This window comes from Babylonia areolata, chromosome 13 (assembly GCF_041734735.1).
Source record: "Babylonia areolata isolate BAREFJ2019XMU chromosome 13, ASM4173473v1, whole genome shotgun sequence".
NCBI classification, from domain to species: Eukaryota; Metazoa; Mollusca; class Gastropoda; order Neogastropoda; family Buccinidae; genus Babylonia; species Babylonia areolata.
This window is the reverse complement of record NC_134888.1, coordinates 13,219,270-13,246,954: the sequence shown is the minus strand read 5'-3', so window position 1 is coordinate 13,246,954 and position 27,685 is coordinate 13,219,270. Positions and strand designations below refer to the sequence as shown.

At 41.7% G+C, this 27,685-nt stretch overlaps 1 protein-coding gene across 3 annotated transcripts; it reads right to left on the bottom strand.

Moving 5' to 3' along the window:
- Positions 1-31: 31 nt before the first annotated feature.
- LOC143289069 (tyrosine-protein kinase Lyn-like) lies at positions 32-26,936 on the bottom strand. 3 transcript variants are annotated; one of them, XM_076597893.1, is made up of 9 exons: positions 26,853-26,936; positions 16,664-17,117; positions 15,054-15,157; positions 13,820-13,984; positions 12,557-12,721; positions 11,343-11,602; positions 6,713-6,866; positions 3,420-3,551; positions 32-2,037 (listed from the first exon to the last, which is right to left on the bottom strand). In XM_076597893.1, exons 2-9 carry the CDS (start codon positions 17,098-17,100, stop codon positions 1,865-1,867), a joined length of 1,590 nt encoding a protein of 529 aa, XP_076454008.1. In that variant the 5' UTR covers positions 17,101-17,117; positions 26,853-26,936; the 3' UTR covers positions 32-1,864. The 3 variants fall into 3 exon arrangements, with proteins under 3 accessions (XP_076454008.1, XP_076454009.1, XP_076454010.1); XM_076597894.1 differs by lacking the exon at positions 26,853-26,936 and adding an exon at positions 26,500-26,634; XM_076597895.1 differs by lacking the exon at positions 26,853-26,936 and adding an exon at positions 26,094-26,216.
- Between the last annotated feature and the right edge of the window lie 749 nt (positions 26,937-27,685).

Below are 27,685 nucleotides of genomic sequence, written 5' to 3'. Positions count from 1 at the left end.
AGTGTATCAGTCAATTGTTAAGTTTTGTGCGTGTGTGTGTGTGTGTGTGTGTGTGTATGTGTATGTATGTGTGTGTGTGTGTGTGTGTAACTTGATATATGTATGCAAATGTACTGCTGCTCTGTGTGTGTGTGTGTGTGTGTGTGTGTTTCCTTTGTCAGCACACATTCATGTCCTAACTTTAAGATGCAATATTTTGTGCTGATATGACAAAGCTGGCCCATCCTTCATGTGCATCGGAGCATCAGTCGCCTAGGAATTTTCAAGCTGTAATTTTCAATTTCTACCTTACCGTAATACAGACCTTTCAGCTTCCACTAAAATGCTGCCAACTCTCACACCTCAAGTTACCCATTCACTTCACAACTTCACTGACCATGCCACTGTGCTACACATGATGTTCTGCTTGACCATACTCTTCTCTAAAGACTCCACACAAACGTTAAGGCAAGGCAAGCAGTCAGGAAGAAACCTTGTCAGATCCGTTCTCCAGGCTTAAAAGTCTTTTAACACAGAATGTATGCTTGGGTTTTCCACTGCAAAAGAAGGCATCACTGCTTCTCTCCCCAAGGTTGGAACCAGCCGTCCTTAGATCTCAACTTCTGGTGTCGCTGTTGTTGACACATCTCCTGTGTTTGTCTGCTGTTCTGCCATGCACCTGACAGTGGCCATGACCTTCTCCAGCAACCACGGTGTGTTTCAGGCATGCTTCACTGCAGGCAGTTCAAACATTGTTGTCCTGCTTTCTTCAGGTCACCCTGTTGGAAATCAAAGAGTCTCAACAAGAACCGATTCTCTGTACACTGCGCAGTTGCTTGTCAGTTCCCTGCATCTGCACTGCTCCCCTAAGCCACACCCTGAACGAATGCTGTTTCTCTGCAGGGAAAGTTGGACTCACCATATCGTAATGAAACTCACAACAACAACACCCAAGAGTGGTTTTCATATTTCACAGAGTCTTCTCCAGTATATCCACTCTGCATGCTTTGTCACCAACTGCACTGTACACGTGACGCCAGAGTGTGGACTGAATAACATCCTTTGTGGTCACAGTGCGAGATGAACACAAGTGCTTCTGTACTGTTGGGCTTCAGAGGTCCCAGGTTATAGACTTATAAATACAGAACAGTCTCTCAGAGGTGCCAACCTCAACACGATGCTGTTACTGTTTGTTGGTGTTCCAGAAGTGTGTGCATGGGGGGGAGGCTCGAGTGTTTGCAACTTCTTTTTGTGTCATTATTTTATACAATAACAACAAGAAAGTCAAACCACACAACAAGCTTTCTTCGCATACCTTTCTTCGGGGGTGAGATTTTCAAAGTAATTGAGTTCACTGTGAAGAAAATCCTGTTCAAACTATACTGGCCTTGCTTTCTTCTTTGGTCCCATACAAACAGCACTGAACTGATAAACAGATCTTGCATCGTTTTGCTCATGGACTTCCTTTCCTCATTTTGTTATTATTTTTAGTTCTGTTTTTACATGTTTCATTTTGTTTCAAACTTCTGCTTTGTCAAAGAGCAGAGAATGGCCGGTCGGCTTACCAGCTATCTTCACATCATGTACAAATTTTTTTAACCCAGATATGATCAGCTTTTCATCTGGTTGTTCTCACTCTAGATAGAACTACGGCGAGAAGAGGTCCTGTCACAATCACCTGTAACATTTTTCCTTTACCTCTAACCCTTCCTTATATTTTTCTCCCCTCAACAGATGTCCATGTGCGCTAGAAAAGCAGGGATGGAATGAAATCCGGAGGAGACAAAACGATTGGCACCTCTGCCTGGTGGTGTTGGCCCATGAAGTTCCAAGCTGTCCACAAGCTTCACACAAAAGTCTCTTGCTCAGCCGACCGGCCCACTAGTCAGGTCTCATAGTCGTTCAAGAATGTGTTGAGAAAGTCAAAGGAGGGTCTGGAGTGGCAGTTGGTCTGCCAGCAGCTGAGGATCACGTCGTACACCTCCGGGGGACAGGCGTCCGGCCGGGGCATGCGGTACCCACGCTGAACGCTCTCAAAGGCCTCCTTGCTGGGCATCCCTGCAACACGCGTCATGCACACTCTTGGAGTTGTCTTTTACTAACGGTGCCCATTCTGGTATTTATCGTCTTCCTTCTGTTGCCCTTCCCTGTATCTAACTTTTTCCTATTCATACCCTTCCCCTATTTATATTTTTCCTATTCATACCCTTCCCCATATTTATGTTTTTCTTATTCATACCCTTTCAAGTATCTATCTTTTTCCTACTGTTGCCCCTTCACCCTAACTTTTTCCTGTTCATACCCTTCCCAATATATATCTTTTTCCTATTCATACCCTTCCCCTTATATATATATCTTTTTCCTATTCATACCCTTCCCCTTATATATCTTTTTCCTATTCATACCCTTCCCTGTATCTATCTTTTTCCTATTCATACCCTTCCCTGTATCTATCTTTTTCCTAGTCATACCCTTCCCTGTATCTATCTTTTTCCTAGTCATACCCTTCCCTGTATCTATCTTTTTCCTAGTCATACCCTTCCCTGTATCTATCTTTTTCCTATTCATACCCTTCCCTGTATCTATCTTTTTCCTAGTCATACCCTTCCCTGTATCTATCTTTTTCCTAGTCATACCCTTCCCTGTATCTATCTTTTTCCTAGTCATACCCTTCCCCATATCTTTTTCCTACTGTTGCCCCTTCCCTGTATTTATCCTTTTCTTAGTGTTGCTCTTCCCTGTATTCATTTTTTCCCGGATCTATGCCCCTTTCCTGCGTTTATCTTTTCCCTATTTATGCCCCTTTCCTGCGTTTATCTTTTTCCTATTTATGCCCCTTTCCTGCGTTTATCTTTTTCCTATTTATACCCCTTTCCTGCGTTTATCTTTTTCCTATTTATGCCCCTTCCCTGCGTTTATCTTTTTCCTGTTTATGCCCCTTGCCTGTATTCATCTCTTTCCTGTTTATTCGCCTTTCCTGCATTTATCTTTTTCCTGTTCATGCCCCTTTCCTGTATTTATCTTTTTCCTATTTATGCCCCTTCCCTGTATTTATCTTTTTCCTATTTATGCCCCTTTCCTGTATTTATCTTTTTCCTATGTATTTATCTTTTTCCTATTTATGCCCCTTCCCTGTATTATCTTTTCCCTATTTATGCCCCTTTCCTGTATTTATCTTTTTCCTATGTATTTATCTTTTTCCTATTTATGCCCCTCTCCTGTATTTATCTTTTTCCTATTTATGCCCCTTCCGTGTATTATCTTTTTCCTATTTATGCCTCTTTCCTGTATTTATCTTTTTCCTAATTTTGCCTCTTCCCTGCATTATCTTTTTCCTATTCATGCCCCTCTCCTGCTTTATCCTTGTCTCCCTTAAAAGGGGCGAGACTAAGGAAGCCCATCTAAAATACTGCATTTAAGAGACCCCTCCCCCTGCTCACCTTCGTAGGGTTCCTTGCCGTAGGTGAAGATCTCCATGAGCACAACGCCAAAGGACCAGACGTCGGCCCGTGTGCTGTGTTTGTTGTAGGACAGCACCTCTGGGGCCATCCACTTGATGGCCATCTTCAGACCTGAACACACAACAGGGGGGCAGGTGTCAACACGCATCACGCTTCAGTGCTGACAAACACCTTGTCTGTTTCACAGACAGCTCTGTTCAAACAGCCAGCTGCATGAGGCGAAAAGGTGTGTCTGTTTACATAAAGCTCTGTTCAAACAGCCAGCTGCATGAGGCGAAAAGGTGTGTCTGTTTACATAAAGCTCTGTTCAAACAGCCAGCTGCATGAGGAGAAAAGGTGTGTCTGTTTACATAAAGCTCTGTTCAGCCAGCCAGCTGCATGAGGAGAAAAGGTGTGTCTGTTTACATAAAGCTCTGTTCAGCCAGCCAGCTGCATGAGGAGAAAAGATGTGTCTGTTTACATAAAGCTCTGTTCAGCCAGCCAGCTGCATGAGGAGAAAAGGTGTGTCTGTTTACATAAAGCTCTGTTCAAACAGCCATGTGCAAGAGAGGAAAAAGGTGTGTCTGTTTACAGAGAACTCTGTTCAGTCAGGTGCAAGAGGGAATGAGGTGAGAGGAGGGGTGTGATAGCAGGGGGGGCTGAAGAAAGCACACACACACACAAGCCAGATTTTAATGCCATTCATGTCCTTTTTTTTCTTTCCTCATTTTGAGAACAGTAGGAGGAGTTTGTATTATACTCCATGTTTGGTGTTACATATACTTACCATATCAAACTGATGCAAACTAGGCCTATTGGTTTGCTCTGCTTGGCCAAATTTCGCGCGGCTAACAGTGAAAAGACGGGCCCGCCCGCTCTCAGCCAATCAAACGTCTCTAAAATCTATAAGCGCTGAATCATTCCGTGGCCATGAACAAAAATGCCCCATGAGAACCACGGCGGAGACGCGGGGACGGACGGGCGGGCATTCGAGTTTGACATGGTAAGTATATGTAACACCAAACATGGAGTATAATACAAACTCCTCCTTTTGGTGTCATATACTGTACCATGTCAAACTGATGCAGAATTTAAAGCAAATGGAGGAGGGCAACGCCTACTGGTTCGTATGGGGAGCCCTTGTAACTGAGACGGCAGTGTTAGCCGCGACAAAGGAAATCCCCTTGGAACCATCAGCCCTGGTCATACGGAAATTCCTGAGGTAGAAGTTGATGAAGGGATTCTCAGACCGCCAGAAGGCTGCCTCCAAGACATGCTGCGTTGGCACTGAGTGCTGGAAAGCAGCCGAAGTAGCTATGGCCCGCATTTCGTGTGCTCTGGGATGAAGACAGCTGATATCCCTGTGTGCATGAGAGTAGGCTCTACGAATGACTTGGGAAACCCGGCGGGAAATGGTGCCTGCAGCGATGTCTTTCTTGTAATTCTCATTGAGGGAGATGAGAAGACGCCTCTGAGAAGAACGCCTATGGCGAGACCTATCCCAATAGTATTTGAGACACCGAACAGGGCAGAGATGCCTATCCTCATCATCTTGGGCAAGAATATCAGACAAAGGTCTGACCCTCAGAGAGGGGGAAGGAACCTCAGGGTCTTGGTTCTTAGCCAGAAACTCTGGAAGGAACGAATAGTGATGGAACCATCTCTGTGGAAGGCCAGATCTTGTGGCACTCCACTAAGACCATGCAGCGCACTTCTACGACTGCCTGTGGCCAGCCACAGAAGGAAAGTGGTCTTGAGGGTGAGGATGTCAAAAGGAATAGTCCCCAATGGTTGGAAGGGCTGTTTTCGAATGAAATCCAGCACCAGGAACAAGTCCCAGAGGGGCACTCTTCTGGGGTTTCTAGCTTCCTTCAGAGGGGCACCCCTAGCCACCTCTCTGAGCAGGAAATCCGCTTCAAAGGCAGGACCAACTAGCTGTTTGCATTGTGGTACAGATGGCAGACCTGTACCCTTGCACAGAACTAGCAGACAGGATGAGAACCGAGGAGCAGAGAGCCAGAAAGTTGGCCAGCTGCATGCTCGTAGGGTTCGTAGGGGTAATGCCCTGAGCTGTACACCACCGCAACCATTTCTTCCAGCGAAAGTCATACAAAGTCTCCGTTCCCTGCCTCCTTGCTCTGGTGACTATGGAGAGGAGGTCAGAGGAGGCACACCCCTGGGTCAGCGCAGCCGACACAGAGGCCGACCGAGGGGTCGAGGACTTCAATGGTGATGCTGACAGTTCCGACCGCACAGCAGCCATGCGTGCTGGTGGAGCAGTTGAGGATTGGAATGAGGAGAGCCCGAGCGAGGCTGCCTCAGCAGATGAGATTTGATTTCAAGTTCCAGGGGTGGAAACATGTGTCAGGGACTGAAGGTCCGGAAACCAGGTCTGGGCTGGCCATTTCGGCGCAATGAGGATCAGCTGCAGGTGTTCCAATCTGTCTTTCCGTATCACCTTGGACAGATTTGGAAAGGGAGGAAACGCGGAGGCAATCAGACTGCTCCAGTCTAGAGAGAGAGCATCCACTGCCCACGCTTCTGGGTTGGCAACCGAAGAGACGGAAGTGGGAAGTCTCTTGTTGAACAAGGTCCACCATCGGCCGAAACCACTGTTCCCACACCCACTGAAGGCTGTCCTTGTCCAGGGTGCACTCTGTGCGTATGACACTCTTGGACCTGCTGAGAGCATCTGCCAAGATGTTGGTTTTTCCTGCTAAGTGTCTCGCTGAAAGTGCAATGCCCTTGCTGTGGCACCAACGGAGGAGAGCCTCAGTCCGCATGGAGAGGTCTGCCGAGTGCGCTCCCCCCCATTTGTTCACCTAACATGCGACCGTCGTCTTGTCCATGAACAAGCGGATGGTCTTGCCAGTGGCCTCCCCCATGAAGTGCAGGAGAGCCCTGCGAACTGCCTCCAGTTCCAGAACATTGATGTGGCATAGGCGCTCCTCCGGGGACCAAGTCCCTGCTGCATGGAGTGAGTCCATGTGGGCTCCCCAGCCCAGGGAGGAGGCGTCTGTGAAGAGTGCCACCTGAAGAGTAGGTGGGGCTACGGGCACCCCCTGTGTCCGAAGGGGGGTGATTAACCACTCTGATGTCACCTCAAGGAACCACTCGCCTGTATAACTTGTTAAGTGATTCTGTTTTTTTCTATGTATACATGTGTGCCCACAAACAAATAAATGAGCCTACAATCATATGTACATACCACACTCTTACATATTCATATGTAAGTAGATTTTTTTTTCAATGAAAGAACACACACACACACACACACACACTGCTGTTCTCACCTTTGCGGAGGTTGAAGTCGGGGTCGTCCTTTGTCCTGGTCATGCCAAAGCCAGCCACCTTGATCCGGTTCTGCTGACCCACCAGGATGTTGCGAGCTCCCAGGTTACGGTGGATGAAGTTCTCCTTCTCCATGTAAGCCATTGCGTCCGCTATCTGCAATCAGAGTCGACCGACACTCTTTAGTTTCATTCCTGGAAAGTCTTTCTGCAAATGACTTTTTTGACATTTATGTGGTGTAGAAAAAATGGATTATCATACCCACTTTCACACCTCCCAGAAAGTGAAACTGCCCTCAATTAAATTCCTGGAAAGTCTGTCCACAAATAGAGTGTAACTGACAGTTATGTGGTGTAGCATGTATGGATCACTACACACACTCTGACACCTCCAAGAAACAAACTTTACTGGCTACAGTCTTTCTACTTTCTATAGAGAATAAGCTGCATTCACCCTTTTCCTTTTCTTTTAAATTCATATACAGTTTCTGTTATATTTCTAAACATCTTTATTCTTGAACCGTTTTAATGATTACCAACTGTGGAGAGATGATCTGCCAATACTTTCACTGTTGTGAAATCCTTATTGTTGTTGAGTTTCAATGATACTGTCATCACTTTTATTCATATAAACTTATTTATTATAAAGAACTCTGGTACAGACGCATGCTTTGACACTGTTTTCCTTGCTATGATTCGTAACTCTGTGACCCTCTGCAAGCACTTTTTGCCTGTTCCTCTTCAAGGCTGACTGACTTTCAAAAGGTCCTCCCTAACTTCCGCCATCACATTCATTCCCATAAAGTTTTCACAGTTATCATGCAATGACAGACACTCTGCCATCACCCTCGGTCCCATACACTCTTCATCAGTTCATGGTTCTAGAGTATGACACACACTGCGCTTACATCCACTTAAATGCTGAATATTACTATAACAAAAAAAGAAAAAGAAAAGAAAAAAAAGAAAAGAAAAACCAGAAATAAAAGAATAAACAATAAACCAAGAAAAGGAAAACTTTTTTCTTTAAAATAACATACAGTCTAACATACTTATCATGACCCACTGATGCTGACTACAGCAGGGGTCATATTCCTGTCCTGTGCAAAATACTATTCTACTCAGAGTAAACAAAGTAGTTGTGGATATTGACCTTCCTTAGTATATCACCTCCCCTTCTGTGTGCCAATGCAGCACTCTTTTTGAATGCAGCCATCTTCCATTCCTGCAACCTGTGCAACTACGTAGCTGGTTTTTTTGTTTGTTTTGTTTTGTTTTGTTTTGTTTTTTCTTTTACTTTCTGTTGTTTAATCAGTTCTTCAGTGTTACATGTCGTCATGAAGCATGTTGGGATTATGCAGAGCTCAGGCATCTGCTGACTTTTTTTTTGTTTTTTGTTTTTTTGTTTAATCGATCAGTCCACACCTTCTGACAACTCTGCTGTGTCATTAACCCTCTAGCAGATAAGAAAACATTTAATTGCATAAATCTGATGTCTAATTAATTAGGAATCAAATTAGCACATCTTTTTAATTATCAACATCAATGTAAATGTGACAAACAGGCAAAAAAAACCCCATGAAACTATAAAAAGTTCAGTCCAGAACTTTACCATGAAAGGGGTGGAGTTTAACCTCTTGACTGCGCTGCTGACATATGGTGTACGTCATGAAATGTCACTCATCAATGCTGTATTGACGTGCGCCATACATCATGTTTCATCGTTCTATGTTTCGAGTCCCGCATTACAGAAAATACAGTCTGCTAACCATTAAATTAGCTCCCCTGAGAGCTCTTTACCTCTTGAGTTCCATTAACTAAAATTATTCACTCATTATCAAATCTATGGCGAAAGTTTTGCAAGTCTGTACAAAGCGCAAGTTGTGTTTGCAAAGCCATGACTGAACGCAGACAAACCCCAACATTTGCACTAATACCTAAAGAAATCTTTCGCGATGCAAACAGTACAGATTGTGGACTGAATGAGACAGAACTGTGTGAAGTTGATGTTGAAGACACTATTTTGACATGGAAGGGGGTGGGAGGTGGAGTTGCTTGACAAAACTGAAAACAGACAAGATCAGCTGATTGAAGATGCAGGTGGGTGTTTATGAGGTTTGTCAGTTTATTATTTGCTTTCTGTTTGTTGTAACAATGAATATGACAGCATTGTGTGTGTTTTGAATGTGTTAGCTGTGGTAAGTGGCTTCATCAGTCACTGATCAGTGTGTGTGAGTAAGAGAGAGTAACATGTGTACTGTGTGTGACCATCACAGCCCAAGTAGGCGTGGCTTACTGGCTGGCTCATTGTTGATGACAGTGTGTGTCGCTCGCCTAGAGCTTTCTGTGTATTCGTTCCTGAGTGTGTATTGGTCTGTTGTTACTGTAGTTGTTGTTGTGTGTGTGTGTGTGTGTGTGAGAGAGAGAGAGAGAGAGTGGAGGGGGGGGGGAGGAGATGTTTATAAAACTGAAATCAGAGTATGATATACAGAATTGTATGCCAAAATTACTTTGTAAATGCAACACTTGTAGCAGTGTGTGTGTGTGTGTGTGTGTGTGTGTGTGTGTGTGTGTGTGTGTGTGTGTGTTGTCATTTTGTTTTGTATGAGAAAGAGAGAATGAAGGGGGTGTGGCATACCATGAACTAGTTTCAGCGTGTGTGTGAGTGTTGGGGGTTTGGGGTGGGGGGCGTGGGGTAGGTGTGTGTGTGTTTGTATTTCAGCTTCTGAAAACAATTAGAAATAAAATGGTACCATTTCATAACCTTTTTATATGTAAAAAACAAAAAACAAAAAAAGAACAACACAAAACCCAAAAAAACCTCCCAAAACCCAACAAACTTCGTCTTTTATGCAATGTGTTTCAGGTATGCAGCATGGTGATGATCATGATGTTCATCCTGGATCATCTGGAGTTGACAACTTGCCACAAACCTACAGCTGAAGACCAGCAGCAGCAAGACCAAAGGGCAGTAAACAAGCCTCCAGCAATTCTAGATTACAACAAAAACATGGGTGCCATGGACCATCATGACCAACAGCTGCAGCCCTATGATGCCACAAGGAAAACCCTGAAGTGGTACAAATAGCTGTGTGTGCATTTTCTACAAATTGCCATGCTGAATGCATACATACTCTACAAAAAAGCAGGCAACAGCAGTACATTCCTGGACTTCCAGGATGTAATTAGTGCCATGGTTTTTGGTGACCAAGACCCAGACACTGCTTAAGATGACCACACTGTTCATCTGTGTGGACAACACTTCACTGATGTCATCCCACATACCCCACAGAAGGCCCGGCTACAAAGGAGGTGCAGAGTCTGCTGGAAGAAAGGGCAAAGAAAGTATGTGAGGTTCTACTGCCCAGACTGCCCCAGCAAACCAGCACTGTGTCTTGAAGACTGTTTCTGCAAGTACCACACACAGTGTTTTTACTGGCGATAGATCCTGGGTGAGTACACCCTTTTCATTCTTTGTGTGGACTGTGTTGGAGTCTTATGCACCTGGACACTGTTGCTCAGCCTTGACAGTGTGTGTGGTTGATCACAACAGTCACAAGAAAGACTGGTTGATAACCTGGTTGATGTTGCAGCACATACATAATGGAATGACAGTCCCATTTTTTAAAAATTGCATTTTATGGAATTTTTGTGTCAGTTTGACTCATTATTTGAACATGTGAGATTTGAAAACAAAACCTTGGTTCATTTTACTTTCATTTGATATATACTTTTATGCATCTATCTTCAGTACTTTTTTAAATATGAGCAAATTAAAATCATTGGTGTGTTTTTCTTGTTTTTCTGAATTTTTTCTCAGCATAGGCAATAGCAAAACGTACTAGCATGGAAGAGGTTAAAGACCTACTGACTGACACCAAAACGTTCAGGGCTGAGGGATTGGGCTTTGCGACAAATTAACAGGCCCCACACCATCAGATTTCATGCTGTAGTGGGGATCACTTCTTGTTTCGGTTCACATGATGCACTTTCCTTCCTGGCTTATGACACTAAACGACAAAATGCACCTCCTCCGTCTTCTTCTGCTTTGTTCGTGGGCTGCTGCAACTCCTATGTTCACTTGTATACTTGAGTCGGCTTTTACGTGTGTGACTGTTATTACCCCCTCCATGTAGGCAGTTATACTTTTTTGGGGTGGTGCATGCTGAGTAGGTTTTTGTTTCCATGGAAACCCACCAAACGCTGATATAGATTACGGGATCTTTTAACGTGCGTATTTGATATTCTGCATGCGTATACACATGTAGGGGGTTCAGGCACTTGCAGGTCTGCACATCCATTGACCAGGAGATTGAAAAAAACAAACTCCACCCTTTACCCACAAAGCACCGTGACCGGGATTTGAACCCAGGACCCTCAGATGGAAAACCAAACGCTTCAATCACTCAGCTCTTGTGCCCGTCAACACATCTCCTTGGAACTGACAATTCTTCTTTTTCTTCTTCGTTTGTGGGCTGCAATTCCCACATTCACTTATGTGTACACGAATAGGGTTTTACGTGTGTGACAGTTTTTACCCCGCCATGTAGGAAGCCATACTCCGTTTTTGGGGGTGGAACTGAGAATTAAACTGGGCAGGGTGGAGTGGGATTGGGGGGAGTTCCTCGCTCACCTGCGCCCCAATGTAGATGAGCTGTGACACGGCCAGGTCCTTGCCAGGCCCTTCCCGCAGGTAGAGGGAGAGGCGGCCGTTGGCCATGTACTCCATCAGCAGGTAGACAGGCTCGTTGTGGCAGCACACACCCACCAGGCCCACGATGTTGGGGTGCTGCAGCGTCTTCAGGATCTGCGCCTCGTCCAGGAAGGCCTCCGTGCTCACACAGTCCATCTTCTGCATCTTCACGGCCACCTCCTTCGACTGGTTCCACTTGGCTGGGGAACGGCAACAACAACACGTTCAGGTCGGCGTGTCCTTGTTATCCTTTTTTGGAACCTATGTGTTGTGCTGTGTTGTGTTGTGTGAGTGTGTGTGTGTGTGCAGGGGTGTGGGGGTGGATGGATGGATGGATGGTTGTATGTGTGTGTGTGTGTGTGTGTGTGTGTGTGTCTGTGTGTGTGTGTGTGTGTGTGTGTGTGTGTGCATGAGTGTATGTATACATGCGTATGTATGTATGTATGTATGTATGCATGCACAGATGGATGTACATGTGTGTGTGTATATATATAAGTGTGTGTATGTACGTATGTATACACATGTATGTGTGTATGTGTGTACATATGACAGTTCCATGAAAGGATGACAGTTCAGAGAGCAGACGAAATGCTAAGTGGTTTAATCCTTTTCTATTGGGCTTAGTGCCCATATGACTACACAAAGTCATGTCACTGTCAAGGCTGATCAGGTCATAAAACCAACCACCAAAAATATGTCTGTAACAACAAAAACTGTGATATCTGAAGAAAAATAGAAATGGAAACAAAAAACAAACATTCCAGGGAAACTGAGGCAGAATTGCAGCTAGCTGCATCACAGCAAATACATCCAGAATATACCTCTGTCATTCTGTCTTTTTTCTCACCAAATGGTAAAAAAATATTAAGAGAAATACATAAAACAAAAATTTATCACAAACATGCACACACACATGAAAAGATTCATAAAATTACATACACAAATACAATACTAAAAAAATACATCAAAATTCTCCCATAAAAATAAAAAAACACAAAAAACCTCACCAAACAATGACCAGCTGAGGTCACACACACACACACAAACAAAATATATCCTCACCATGAAAGTACCCAAATACAACATCCAAAAACACCACAAAAAAGAAGAAAAAAAACAACAACCAGAAGTTGCAACAAAGTCCCCCGCCTCACCCAGCCAGACTTCAGCAAACTGGCCGCTGCCCAGACGGCGGATGAGGTGGAGGGTGTCCTTGGTGGTGGAGTATTCATCCTGCTTCCCTCGCTCCATCGCCCATAGCAACGACCGGGGCTTGGCGCACGTCTGCGTCAGCTTGCAGCACAGTCCATCCACGGAGTCTGAGGTGAACAGAGAAAACATCCAGGCTCAAGACAAAGGCTGGTTCACTGTTGACGCACAGGTATGAAAAATGGTTATTTCATCATGCACAGTTCAGTTCAGTTCAGTCACTCAAGGAGGCCTCACTGCTTTTGGACAAATCCATATAGACTACATGTCATCTGCTAAGCAGAGCCTGACCAGCAGCATAACCCAACACGCTTAGTCAGGCCTCGAGGGGGGTGGGGGGGGGGGGGAAGCATAAACAAATAAATGGATATATCATGAAATCAATGAATAAATATCATGCACAAAAAGTACAACACAGTTAACAACTACAATACCCTATCAAACACTGGATAGTGTTGTTATGGACAACAAGCAACAAGGTTTGACAAGAACTAAAGAAAGGAAAGGGGCAACAACAACAACAAAGAAACAAATTGGGAAGGAAGGAACAAAAGGGCAAAGAGGAAAACGAGAAAAGAAGAAAGATTTTCAAAAAAACTTGTTTTCATGTCATCATTACCTCTTTCGCATCTCCACATCTCAATCATAACAACCACCACCCTCACCTGTCCACTGGTTTATTGTTTACTCAGCAATGATGATCCAAACCCAACAACACCCTCCCCCACCCCTCAATCTCTTCCCTCTCCCCTCCTTCCATTTCTGCAGCAAAATAATCCATGTGTTCATTGTGACTGCCCATAGAAAACGCTCTGCTTTTATCAGACTGACATAAACTTGCAGTTGGACTAATAACATTACAGCTGTATGATCAATGGTTTCTCCACTGCAATGGGAATTCATTTACAGCTTAGTCTTCTGTGAAGGACTATTGACTCTCAAACTAGGATGCAAGATTGCACTGGCTCTTTGTTCTGCAGCCTCAGGGGCTAGCTGGTCTTTGGGGACCATCCAAACGCTGACTGTCCTAAAAACTCTCTTAGTCAAGAGAGTGGAATTAACTTGGCAAAACACTCTCCACTCTCATCAGATTCCAGCCCAGCGAGTCAGGACAAAAGATGCCTCCTCTGCTGTTCTGATGCTCAAAGTCAGACATGACTATCATATATACATATGATACAGCAAAGATGATTAAGACCTGTCCTCACCTTGATAGTGCTTGACCAGATCGGCCAGGGAGGAAAAGGTTCTGGACTTGGTAATGTAGTACAGCTCACAGGAGTGGTCAGGAGGTCGCCGCGTCACAATCTTGTAGTGCTTGGCTAGGTAGCCTCGCAGGTCGTCGTAGTCCCTCACTGACAGTGTGTACGTGCCTGAAAAGGGAAAAAAAATCCAACACTGTTTCCTGACAATATCATTCAAAATATATATATGCATGTGTGTGTGAGTGTGTGCGTGCGTGTTATTTTTTTGTCGCTGTTATTGTTTTTTAATTAAAGAAATCAACACTGTTCCTAACTAATGCCATTCATATATCTTTATTTTTCAGATAAAAAAAATGAGAAGAAAAGACATCAATACTGTTCCCTGACTGCGCATATTCAAATATCAAACAAATAAAACAAATCGAAAGGAACCAACACTGTACTCTGATTATGCTAACTACATCAAATAATTTTTTTTTTTTTTTAAAGACAGAAAGATTTAAGAAACAACACATACTCTGATTATGCTAGCCATATCAAATCTTTAAAAACAGAAAGAAACACTGTACTCTTGATTATGCTAGCCACATCTAATCAAAAAAGACAAGAGAGGCAAGGCCTTCAAGACTCACTTGTGATAAATTAAGTCCCCTAGCATTAATTACAGAGTAATTTCCCTTTTTTACTATCTGCACCAAAACATCTGCAAAATAAATAAAAATTCCATGCTTAGCAAAAGAAGTTCCTGTTTGAACAAAAAATTATAATAATGACTCCTCTTGTTGTTGTGTCAGAATAAGAGGTCAAAGTGCCAAGTTTAGAGAATACAAAAAATATAACAGTAAATGCAGTTTGCATATAATTAGGCTTCTTTTATTATTTTTTTGTGCCCATCCCAGAGGTGCAATATTGTTTTAAACAAGATGACTGGAAAGAACTGAATTTTTCCTATTTTTATGCCAAATTTGGTGTCAACTGACAAAGTATTTGCAGAGAAAACGTCAATGTTAAAGTTTACCACGGACACACAGACACACGGACACACACACACACAGACAACCGAACACCGGGTTAAAACATAGACTCACTTTGTTTACACAAGTGAGTCAAAAAAGGAAATCAACACTGTAAGGGGAGTGTACCCTGATTACAAGTGGCCTATTACAAGTATGACCGTTATTACCCTGCCATGTAGGGAGCCGTCATCCGTTTTTGGGCCTACAAGCCAGCAACTCACCTGGAGAGGCTTCGCCCTGCCGCACAAGGAAGGTTCCACGAGGGTACCCTGGAGCCAGCAGCCAGTCCTCTGAGGCATCGCGACTCACCTTGCCAAAGTACCACCTGTCCCGTCACACACATATGCACGCATATGTTACATAGTGCAAACAGACAATTGAAGAAGAAAAAAATCATGCACTATTCCTCTCCTTGTTTCATATTTCTTATTATCGCATGCTGATAGGAAAAAGAAGTAGCCGGTCAGTGTCACTGATCCATTACAGCACAAGCAAAACATAACTGATGAACAATATAATGAACCGAATAAGACGTATGCCCAAAAGCTACACAGCATTTCTCATTAAATCTTTGAGAGAAATCTTTATTTAATTTCTGACAATGGAAACCCATGTCACACAAATGAAACAGTATACATGCATTTATTATAATAAAAGTGAACACACACATATCAAAACATAAGGAAGAAAAGCAAACAGCAGAAAGGCATCACAACACATGAACCAGTGTGTTTCACTGTTTGCCCACATTCACCAAGTCATATGGCCAAAGTTTTTTTTGTATTTTTTTTAATTAAAAAAAACAAACAACAACAAAAAAACGAACAAAAAACCAAGCCCAAAGCTATAATATATTTTTTAAGGTAACAGAAGAAATATAGCAGATAAATGACCAATACTTATTACATTTGAGTGTGCTGCTTTGGTTATAAAACTCACTGAAAGTCAAACTTTGCTAATGGAAGAATTATAGCATCAGCAAACGCCTCACCAACAATACATGTGCTGTCTGCAAAGGTGTTGCTTTGGCTTATAAACTCACTGTAAGTCATACTTTGCCAGTGGAAGAAATATAGCAGATGTTGACGAATGATGTTTGTGTGTGTATTGCTTTGGTTACGAAACTAACTGAAAGCCACACTTTGCCAACAGAAGAAATATAGCAGATGCCTGACAAATAATTCATACTAACATAGTGTATGTGAGCGTTGTTTACCAAACTCACTGAAAGCCACACCTTGAAAACACACAACTATTTACTCATAGTCCCTATGCTTTACTTACAGAGCTCACTGAAAGCCGCACCTTAATAACACACAACCACTTACAGTCCCAATGTTCTGGTTACGAAACTCACTGAAAGCCACATCTTGGTAACAATAATGACACACAAGTCATAGTTCCTATGCTGTGATTACAATGAAAGCCACACCTTGGTAACACACAACCACTTACTCATACTGTCACAGTCCCTATGCTTTGGTTAAGACACTCAGTGAAAGCCACACCTTGGTAAAACACAACCACTTACTCATACTGTCACAGTCCCTATGCTTTGGTTAAGACACTCAGTGAAAGCCACACCTTGGTAACACACAACCACTTACTCATATTGTCTCAGTACCTATGCTTTGGTTAAGACACTCAGTGAAAGCCACACCTTGGTAACACACAACCACTTACTCATATTGTCTCAGTACCTATGCTTTGGTTAAGACACTCAGTGAAAACCACACCTTGGTAACATGCAACCACTCACTCATAGTCCCTCTGTTTTTGTAAAGACACTGACTCAATGAAAGTCACACACTGGTAACACACAACCACTCACTCATAGTCCCTATGTCGAAGCTCCCGAGGCGAAGGAGGATACAGGTGCCGCGGCGGAGATGATGGCCCCTGTATGGACATGAGGGACGACGATGACGACACTCCAGAGCTGCTGCTGGACGTGTCCAGGAAGCTCCATCGGTCCTCCTCATCCTCCAGCAGAGTGTCTGACAAGCTCAGCAAGAGGAAATTGTCCGGGAAGCCCTCCACCCCAGTGTGCGGGATGTGGGTGTCCTTGCGGCACATGGGGCAGGGGAAGTAGCCCGGCTTTCCCCCGGGGTGGCGGCGCACATAGTCCTTGAGGCAGGACTCACAGAAGGAGTGGAGGCAGGGCAGGGCTTTGGGGCGCCGCAATGACTCCAGGCAAATCTTGCAAGATAAAAATTCCTCCTGCAGCTTCTCTTTGAGGGTACCCGAGTGCCTTTGCAGTCCGGCCATGACTAGCCATTCTGAAACTGAGCAAGACAAAAAAACTGTTATGTCCGCCCAAGACTAACCATTCTAAAATGGAGCAGCAAAAAAAACAAAAAACAAAAAAAAAACCCCACCAAACACTACTAAGCAATGCTTTGTAACGAAAGTTTTACAGGTTACAGCCTCTCTCTAGCAGTTCACAATCAAAACAATCTCAAACAAGTCAAAGTGTATACAACTTTTCTCAATGTTATCTTTTCTCAATGTTATCATCTTCAACCTGATTTCTTTTGCATTATCATAAATTGGTAATCATATTTGCTTCCTACACAAACACTACCAACAACTGTTAGTAAACAAAAATGTTCAGTTGCATATAAACAATAATAATAATAATAATAACAATAATAACAATAACAATAATCATAAGACAGAGTGAGAGGAAACTGTCACAATTTCACCTTCATGAATCATATTATAGTTAACTCACTCAGCAACTGCACCTTCACTCCTACTTTTCACCACAGCCATAAGGATTAGAAAAACAATAACAACATTAAATCATCCAAAAAGTTAGTCCTAGTTAAGTGAAAGATTTAGCAAAAACTGGATAGCAACACATTACTTTAGCTGGTTGATAAAGTATGAAGATTCTCAATTTTTATGCTTTCTGATTGCAAAACTGTGCTTGTGTAAGATGCCGTCTTTGACACAACTCAGGCCAAAAACTGACTTATCACTCACACAGAAAGGAATAATTTGACTGACTAACTTTCTAGAGTGTAGAGGTCATTTATGCTACTATCAGCTAAAATTAAGTTTTAACATCATTACAGCGCGTTATTATCAATTCTAAATTTTCCAAGTCCCAATCTGGAATTACAAAAAAAATTATACATTCATGCAAAACTATTATTCATAGAATCTGGTACATTCAGACAAAGAGAATACCAAACTAACACTTTCCCATAAAAGCATAAAACTATGTACAGGTCTACACAACAAGGGCTGTCTCATACAAGAGAACAGGGCTTACAGAAGTATGGGCACCTGAAAGGATAAGATTTCTGTGACTATTTGGCCAGATGTTTCAATCCTCTTCAAGTTTGGTTTGTTTATCAAAGGAAATATATCTTCAATATTATAGTGAGTACTGCTTTCTGAGTTTACCAGCTGACTGCAAAGCTGTATCAGGACCTTAAGTACTGCATACTTGTAAAGCATACTCTGCAAAATGGTTGGTCTCTGATAATAATAGGAACTGAATTGCATAAAATGCATACTGCCACGCATCAAGCATGCATATGTTCTTTTCACAGATTCTTGGCCTCTTCTTTTTTTTTAAAAAAAAAAAGAAAAAGAAAAAGAAAAAAGAAAAAAAAAGAAGATTTGTAATGACTTGCCAGTAGTTATATTGCATACTACTGTCGGCCATGAAAAAATGTAGAAGGCTTCTTTTTTTTTATATACAGATTCCTAACCTCTCTTTGTTTTACACATAAAATGTTTCCTCTCTTTACAGGACCTTCAGCAGGGGAGAGAACAGACACTCAATGCACCTGAATAAGGCATCTAGTGATAGAATACACACTCAACACATCTGAAAAGATAGGACTGGGCCATCAGTTCTGAGGAACAGATTCTTTTTCCTTCTAAATAATGTCATGCCACAAAAATAACTACACCTCTGCTTACACTCACACCTATTAATCTGAACTGAACTCGATAGAGTAGTATGATTTTATAAAAAGTTTTCTTGCATTTTCAGATTTTGATGGCCATTATATCTCCCTGCTTGATACAATTTAGCTTTTAGCTTTCAATATGAATTTATCCTTCTGTGGAAGGCATATCTTCTTTAAAAAAATGATAATAACTGTGAAAATGTTACTTCTAGTTCAATAGTTCTAAAAGAATGATTTTCTCCAAAGGACCTTTTTAGAAGACACAAGCACAAGCCCATGTGTATACACACTCATTTCCTTTTTGCCATCCTTCTCTCTCTGTTTGAAGCACGAAGGGAGAGACAGGTGAAGACAGAATGCAGATGACTAGGAAGAAAAAATAAAGAAAAAAAGTTATAATTTTATGCACAGTGTTAGCTGAACTGGGGACCTTTCTTACAAGTCAACACAGACGCAGATAAACACACGCTTGACAATTGACATCCCCTGCCCCCATACACACACCCATACACTCCCTCCCCCATCTCACCACATCACCACCACTACCACCTCAATCAAAGCAAGCCTCTTAAAATTACACACCCCACAGTGAAGGGAGACAAAATATCAGTTAACTTCTACCCCCACAAGCAGAACTAAGCCCAAACAGTTTTGACAGAACCCGATAACCCAGGTCACTGAAGAAGACCGTTTATCCACTCGGGCTATCAAGTAACCAGTCGATTGGCCCCAGAGCTTTACACTCACTGTGGAGGGAGGGTTGTGGTGGGGGGGCGGGTGTGTGTGTGTGTGGGGTGTGTGTGTGTGGGGGGGGGGTACATAGGGGTGTGGGGTGTGGGGGGGGGGTGCCGATCCTGTGGGATTCAATGCACTTGCTTCAACTGTCAACTGAATGACTGTCTTCTCCGGTGAACAGTCACGGTCCAGTGAAGCAGCACAAGGCAGAGGAATTTGGTTCTGCCTTCCTCCAGATGACAGGGGCCCTAACCTTCCCGGCCACTCTGTCTACACCTCTTAAAACGTAACGGTCACAGTCCAACAAGCCAGCACCTTGATAAGCATTTCTCTGACTTCTGAGTAACGACAGAGCACAGAGCGAATCCCAGTCCTTCATTTCATAACTTGGATTTTATTACACATGGGTGTGCAGACAATGCAAAACTTATCATTTAAGAATAAAGAAATCAACAACAATTTAAAATTGTTTAAAAAAGCTTTTTTTCTTCCAAAAAAATGGTCACTAAACATCACTAACAAACACAGAGATCATACCAACTCACAAAAACACAACACACTCACATACACTGATACAGAGAGAGGGAGACTAGAGTGAGAAAGAGTGAAACAGAGATAAGTGTAATTTTAAGAACAGGCAGGCAAAGAAACTGGCAGGTAATCAATCAGTTCTTTGAAACAAACTCTATCAGTTTATGTCAATAAATCTCAGTAAAAGAACCATCTGCTCACTGAAACACACACACACACACACACACACACAGAGAGAGAGAGAGAGAGAGAGAAAGCCAGGCATACATATGTGTGCAACATAGCTTTCATGCGTGCGCGCGCACACACAATGTACACACACACACACACACACTCACACAATGTATACACACACATACACACATGTATACACACACACACACACACACACATGTATACACACCCACACACACAAGCACACATGCAGACACATAAACACAAACAGTTGCCTCAGAAAACTGGGAGCTTTTTTTCCTAAATGGATGGATCACATCACATATGCACACAGAAACACAAAGGTACATGTATATGTAGGCAGTTTACAGTACACAAGTAACCAGTTATCATTGAAACAGACACTTAAGAGTGACCAGATGGTATTAGAAGAACTGCAGAAGCATGAGAGTTAAGATGTGCAATCAAAAACAACAAGTTACTTAGTATAACAAGGAATACAAACAGAAAGAAAAAACTGAACAGTGTGCTTTGATTTTCCACGTTAATGCAAAATCATTTAATAATTGTAATAATAGCAGCACTGTTCCATCACAGAGAGGCTTACGGCGCTTCACAAATTAGATATAGTATAACAAGAACAAAACAACAATAATTAAGGAAATTCAAATAACAACCAATCACTTATGGTACTCCACAAATTCCATGTTACAAAAGAGAAAGCAACAATCATCAAGAAAAAGAATCAACCACAAACTGACAAAGAAATAATTCATCATCCTTGCTTCATGAACAGCACACACACACACACACACACACACACACACACACACAAGCACACAGAGCAGCTCCCACCAACACTGGAAAAAAAAGTAGAACATCCATCATTAATAGCAAATTTTATCTTGGATATAAATTCTAGTTCAGTGCCTTTGCCAAACAATCGGTCTCCTGGTTGAAACTGAAAGAGAAAGTGAAAAAAAAAACCACACCAAAAAACCAACAACAGAGACACACACAGTAGCATCACTGAATGCATGCTCCTACTGTTTGTTGCTCGTTTGTCCCTTGTGTCTTAAGTGCAACCCATGTTCCTTATTGTGAGAGAACTTGCAGTCAATGGATATTCAGTGTCAAATCATAATAATGATACTACCATGAAGGATGGTGAAGAGAAATTGCATTGTGAGGAGGCTGGGGGTATGGGTGACTAAAGTACTGTAATTTTATGTAAACAACATAGAACTAAACTTGCCAAAAACCAGACAAATGGTAATCAAGTATCAACACAGCTAGCTTTCCACAATCAAAAACAAAACACTACCCTTGTCACAGTATGTCAAAGGTTAATCTGTTCACCAGAGTGAACAATATTTAATACCATAGTGATAAGTATTTAGACTATGACACATTTCTAACAAGTTCAGTTGCAATGTCAAAGTAAATGAATGAATGATCAGTTTGGAATAGCAGAGACTATACTTCCTGAATCAACAGAAAAAGTCTGGAAAAGGGAAACAACTAATCACTCCTCTAGTACAGTCTAGTGACCCAGTAGTGTGGTCCGCTCGTTTCTCACTGTCAGTCTGGTCTGGTATTGGAGAACTTTCAGTGACCAGATATATATATACTTGATAGAATGATGAACTTCATGAAGATCACATCACATTTTCAAAAACTACATTTTTTATCTTCGAAGTAACAAATTATAGGCTTTGGCAGTAAGTCTCCATCTTTAGAGAGTATTTTCAACCATGCTTGTACTGATAAAACTAAAGGCACACAGCATGAACCCTCTCCTTTCAGTAATACAAATTACAATACTTAGAAAAAGTTGGGTTCACCAAAGTGAGGTGAAGGAATTCTACTTCTTCCCAACATTTTGTTGTTGTTGTTATTGTTTTTGTTTTTTGCTATGGTGAGCAAAAGTTAGAATCTGTTTTTTAGTTATCTCCTTTTTCCATAATGAAACCCCATCCATGTGTTTCTTGACTCGTGTACATGTTCAAGAAAAGAAAAAGCTGTAATCAGAGTTTCCTGTCTGACCTACGTTATTTCTTTCCATCATTTCTGCTAAATGTAGCTTTTTTCCTATCAGTTTGATCCCATAAAAAGTAGTTTGTTTTTCTTTCTTGCAATTGCCATCTCTCTCTCTCTCTCTCTCTCCCCCTCCCTCTCTTCACATACACACACCTTTCTTTCTTTTTTTCATACTATTTCATGAATTCCTATTGGGAGAATTCAATAACGTTTTTTAAAATTCACAAACCATTACCTGAATCATTTGCTCCACATATGCAAGCCCTCTTTTTTTCTTTTTTTTCTTCTTCTTTTTATTTAATTTTTTTTTTTTTTTTTAGGTTGTGTTGTCTTCTAAAAACAACCCAACACAGTGACTCTGGTTGTTCTTTAGGCAAACTGCATACATGCTTTAGCACAAACACAACATATAATTTTTGAAAAATCTTCTAGCCTCAGTACCTGCTCTTTTAGCAAATAACAAAACTTGGAAACAAAAATAACAAAATTACTTTATACTTTTTGCAGCATCCATCTTTCGATCAGCATTTCCAGGACAGGAAAACTGAAATGTGACTTTCACACCCATGTGACAAACTTCTGAGAGCTCAATATCATCTCAGTAATGTGAAGCTGTTTCTTCAAACTAGAAAGTTTCTCCAGTCCACAATATTTGAGTATTTCTGCTGGTGCAAGGACTGAGGAACTGACATCAAGAGACCAAACAGGCAAACAGGTGGTGATAACGAGGGATGTGACTGGAAAATAATTCACATTTTACACAAAAGACTTTAAAAAAATTCCACATGTATTCAAAGGGCATTCAACTGCAACAATGTGATTTCAAGCAGTGGCATGATGCATGTGTGTGCTTAAAATGTGTTTACTTTTCAATTAAATCTGTAGGGATCTCTCCTAAACAACAATCAAAATGGGTCAACTGATCCAAAGATCTGTCCAAATTTGTATCCATGGGTCAATTCTACATTTTACACTAATTACAGGTCCCTTTTACTTTTTAGTTTTACATCAGACCAAACAAGTGTCAAACAGGTGGTGAGCTCCACAATGTCCAGATATTTCATCAAGCATGAACATGTAAGTTTTATCTGACTTCAAACTGCTGACACACAAGTGTGCACATTTCATTGCACATGTGTGTGTACATGTGACGCATAAAAAGTTTTGAAGTGGGGGCAGGGAGATCAGTTGGCTTTGGTGCAAAAAGGGGTAAGAGGGGTTAGCCAAGACTTTATAAACCAATTTCAATACCACTGATGATTGGTGGTTCAAGTTTTCCTTGTATGTATACACTTACCACACATGCACACATCCACATCACACACAGGGTTAACCATGCTGTGCCATTTAAGCGGATCTCATTTTCGTCCAGAATCGCTCTTTCAAATCCTTGTCCTGCTAGTTTCTAAAAGTAGGCCTGCCAAATGTCATAAGTTCATTAGGACAGTTACTATCATTTTAGTATCCAACCATGCTGCTTGCTGCTGAAAGTCATAATTTTGACTTTTGAGTGCTGAGTACTGGGATTCTGATAAATAAAAAATCATGGGGGTCCCAGGGACTCTTTTAGTTTTACCATAACTCGAGCCCTAGGTGGTCCCAGACTATCTCCTCAGGATCACTCTATTGCTGCACATTCTGATCAAATCTCCACTGGTACACACAAACAAGGGCAGGCATACCATCTAGACAAGATTTTTGGGCCAAAAAGTGGTGAAACCGAAAGAAACAAATCATCGTAGTAGACACTTCTAGTATCAGTCTGAAGCTCCCACACACAATTTTCACACTTCTTAGTTCTTATCTATCTATTCTAGACATTTTACAACTTCTCAGCGACCATGCTGTGTGTCCTTTTCATAATTTATAAAGCATCAGAGATGCATACATATAAATCTAAGTGTTATTACTAATTGGACTGCCTGGAGAATAGAGAGATCAGGGTTTTTGTGTGTGTTTTTTTGTTTTGGTTTGGTTTGATTTTTTATACTTTTTTTTGTTTTGTTTTCTTTTTGTTTTTTTACTTTAAGTTTAACCATTGTTTTCATTTTGTACACAAATGTTCTCAATGAACTTATGTTGAAAACAAACTTCATTCATGAGTATCAATTGGTGAATTCATTTACTGATGACTGAGGTTGTTGGGTTTTTTTTTAATTATGAAAAGGAAAGAAAAAAACTTTCACTGGCTGTGAAAATAATACCAAGAAATGCATCACTAGGGATAAGTCAGTTTGCCTGTGCTGTAAATTACAGAATCAGTAAAGCTATTTCCTTTCACAATGAAGGAGATGACAGAGTAATTTTCAATGATTTGATTCAAAACGTAAGCTGACTGACCCACAGAAAATACGAAGTACCAGATGACCCACATACTCCTGTCAATTTTATAGGTCATTTTCACAAATACTGTGCCACTGGCCAGTGTCTTCCTTCATTTCTGGCGCAGAAATATACAAAATTATTTGATCAGAATATATAATTAAACCACCTGCCATGACCAATCCTTTTTTTCTGATGCAATCCAATTCAAAAACTCCTCCCACCCCATCTGTTTCCACCAAAGCATAACACTTTAAAACAACATATTTCATATCCATCAGCTGTCACTTAATCTTTATTCCTGCCATATAATCCTGACAAAAATGATTTGCAGTGCTTTTACGGAGCATGCACATGTGCACACAAACATACACACACTTACTTTTATTCATTTACAAACACACTTCGTTAATTATTTGTAGTTTGTTAATTATTTGTAACTTAACTAAATATCACTACCTGCATATTCACACACAATATTTCCTTCATCTTTGTGACTAAAAAAAAAAAATAAAAAAAAAAAACTCCATCAAAGTGACAACTAATTGGATAAAGAACAAAGTGCAAAGCAGCAGCAACCACCTCCATTTAATGCCTCAACCCTCTTCCATTTCACAAATGTGATAATCAGAATCAGTGAATAAGTAAATAAATAATATATATATTATAAGAACTAAAAAGATAACTATCATCTTGAAATACTGTATCAATTTTACATTTGAGTAAGAACATACAAATCTGAATCAATTCATTTCACATTCACTGGAATATTTATTCCTTTCCTACAATTCCAGTATTAGTTATTACTTTTGACAGCATGCTGTTAATTCATGAAACAGAAGACATGAAACCAACAAGAATGCTTAAGAAGCCCAGAATGTTAAAAAAACAAACAAACAAAAAAACACCAGCTAACAACAGTAATACCAACAATAAACACTGTTTCAAAATGATTTAATTTAAACTTGGTATTTACCCTATTATCACATAAATAAATTACCCTTTTTTTTGCAAATTAAACTTTAAAATAAAACAAACAAAAAAATCAATCAAAATCTTATTTTCACCTGTCTCTGCTTTTCCCATCTTTGTCAAAACTGGCAGATAAGCATACTAGAATTTTCCAAGATTCCAAATCTCTTTTCTCATATACTGTCTACAGAATACATCTGCTTGAAAGCAGGCTTGCCAGGCAGTGTGGGATGGGGGCGATGGGAGGGGAGGAAGTACTTCAGACAGCGCTAAATGAGTAGGCGGCTGATGGGCCACCATGGGATACTATCACTAACAGCTGAAGAGGAGTGACAGGAGAATAGGGGGAAGGTGTGGGGATGCTGGAAAAGGTGTGCACAGGTAAATTTTGACAAAACAATTCCTCTGCCAGGAACAGCAACACTGATAAGGGTCCAGCAGATCCAGTGGACATCAAGTCTAGAGGTCTCAATGAAACCCACCGTTAAAACAACTGCTTCTGGTTCCCTCCTCCCTGACCCCGATTCCCCTCTCTGGGCTGTGTCATTGATCACATACCTCAGCTGCCCCACCTCCTGCCAGCTGTCTGATCCAGGACTAAAGACCGCAGCACTACTCCTTGCATTCCTCACAAGACTCAAGACATCGGCAGACCAGTTTAAATCACGTAATAGCCGCCAGCGGGGCTATCTGAGAAGCGGAGACACCCATCCCCTTTTTACGCGCTACCATTTTTTTTCTCAACTCCCCCGACACACCTTCCTGCACTTCTCTTCGTTACCACGTGGCCATTTCTGTGGCAACAGAAGCCCAAACAAACCCCGTTACATGTAAAACGGACCGTCATCCACTGCGCTGTCAATCAATTATTCAACCGGTAACAATTCTACCGGTGGCTTGCAATGCCTGAGAGAGAAAATGTCCGTGGAAGCTATCCTGTAATCAATAGCCTTCGATAACTCACCCAGGTCAGGTCAGTCCTGCGACCCAATGGCGCCCATCAAAGGAACTACCGACTAAAACCAATATAAACGTGCAATTGTACGTAGGTGAACAGTTGCATAAGCTTGCAAAACACACAATTAACATCAAATACTTGGTGCAGAAGCGCATAAAACAGTTTCAATCGTTCCTGTTTATGTTTTTGGCAAGTGCCCGACTTCGACAGGAAGTGAAGGCCGCCATGTTGCTATTTGACATATTTCAGAACCAACTCATGAATGGAACGCTGCGCCATTTTGTACAGTGCACTCTGTTGCCTCTCACTGCATCTCATTCACACACACACAAAAGGACGGAAAGGAAGAGCCTACTTACCGATATATGAATCATAATCACACTCAATAAAGCCATCCCCTTGACAACACTAAACTTCCACTGGTCTCTTCATGTTGATCGCGATGGAACTGCGAGGGTCAAGGCTGTTGGGGGAAAAAGGGTTTCCCTCTGACGTCATTCAAAAAATCCATTCCCGCGAAAACCATGCATGCATCGGAATCCCCGTGAACTCTGCTCATGATGTCAACTATTTTTAAGATCCGTGTGCATGCTCATACGCGTCGGGTGATGCAATCAAAATCGATCGAAACAACGCCCACCTCCGCTTCCTTCACCACATCAAACAACAACAACAACAACAACAACAACAACACACACACACACACACACACACACACACACACACACACACACACACACACACAGAGTTTTATAATGATAAAGCAGTTGAGGAGGTTCAAGCCTGCATTATTCATCAGTCCGGAGCGATCGGCAAAATGAAATCCCGTTACTGTCACGGAATCGATCGGTAGGCCACTGATTATCTATCAGTATTTCAGCATGACACGGTGTATCGTGTTGAACATTTATCATGTCACATTATTATCGTATTATACTAGTGACACTGAGGACAGTTTACATGATTTAATTCTAGCCTTTTGCCAGAAAGCCTCGCCGGCCGGAATCGAAATCATGACTGTCAGTGAGCTGGCGTCAGCTTCCAATAACTAAACAAATTCAAAAGCAGTGATCGGCTGTGATGATGACTGAAAAGGAGGTGGACTCATGAGGAACTGAGACTGAGGGGGATGATCAGTGATGATGATGAGGAGGAGGAGGAGGAGGATATGTGATCAGTGGCACTTCAAGTT

Coding starts and splice junctions, on each gene's coding strand:
- LOC143289069 (XM_076597893.1), bottom strand. CDS start 17,100: ATGGCCGGACTGCAAAGGCACTCGGGTACCCTCAAAGAGAAGCTGCAG. Junction 13,985..15,053: donor GCAGGGCGAAGCCTCTCCAG/GTGAGTTGCTGG, acceptor TTCCCTTTTCAG/GCACGTACACACTGTCAGTG. Junction 6,867..11,342: donor TCATCTACATTGGGGCGCAG/GTGAGCGAGGAA, acceptor CTCTGATTGCAG/ATAGCGGACGCAATGGCTTA.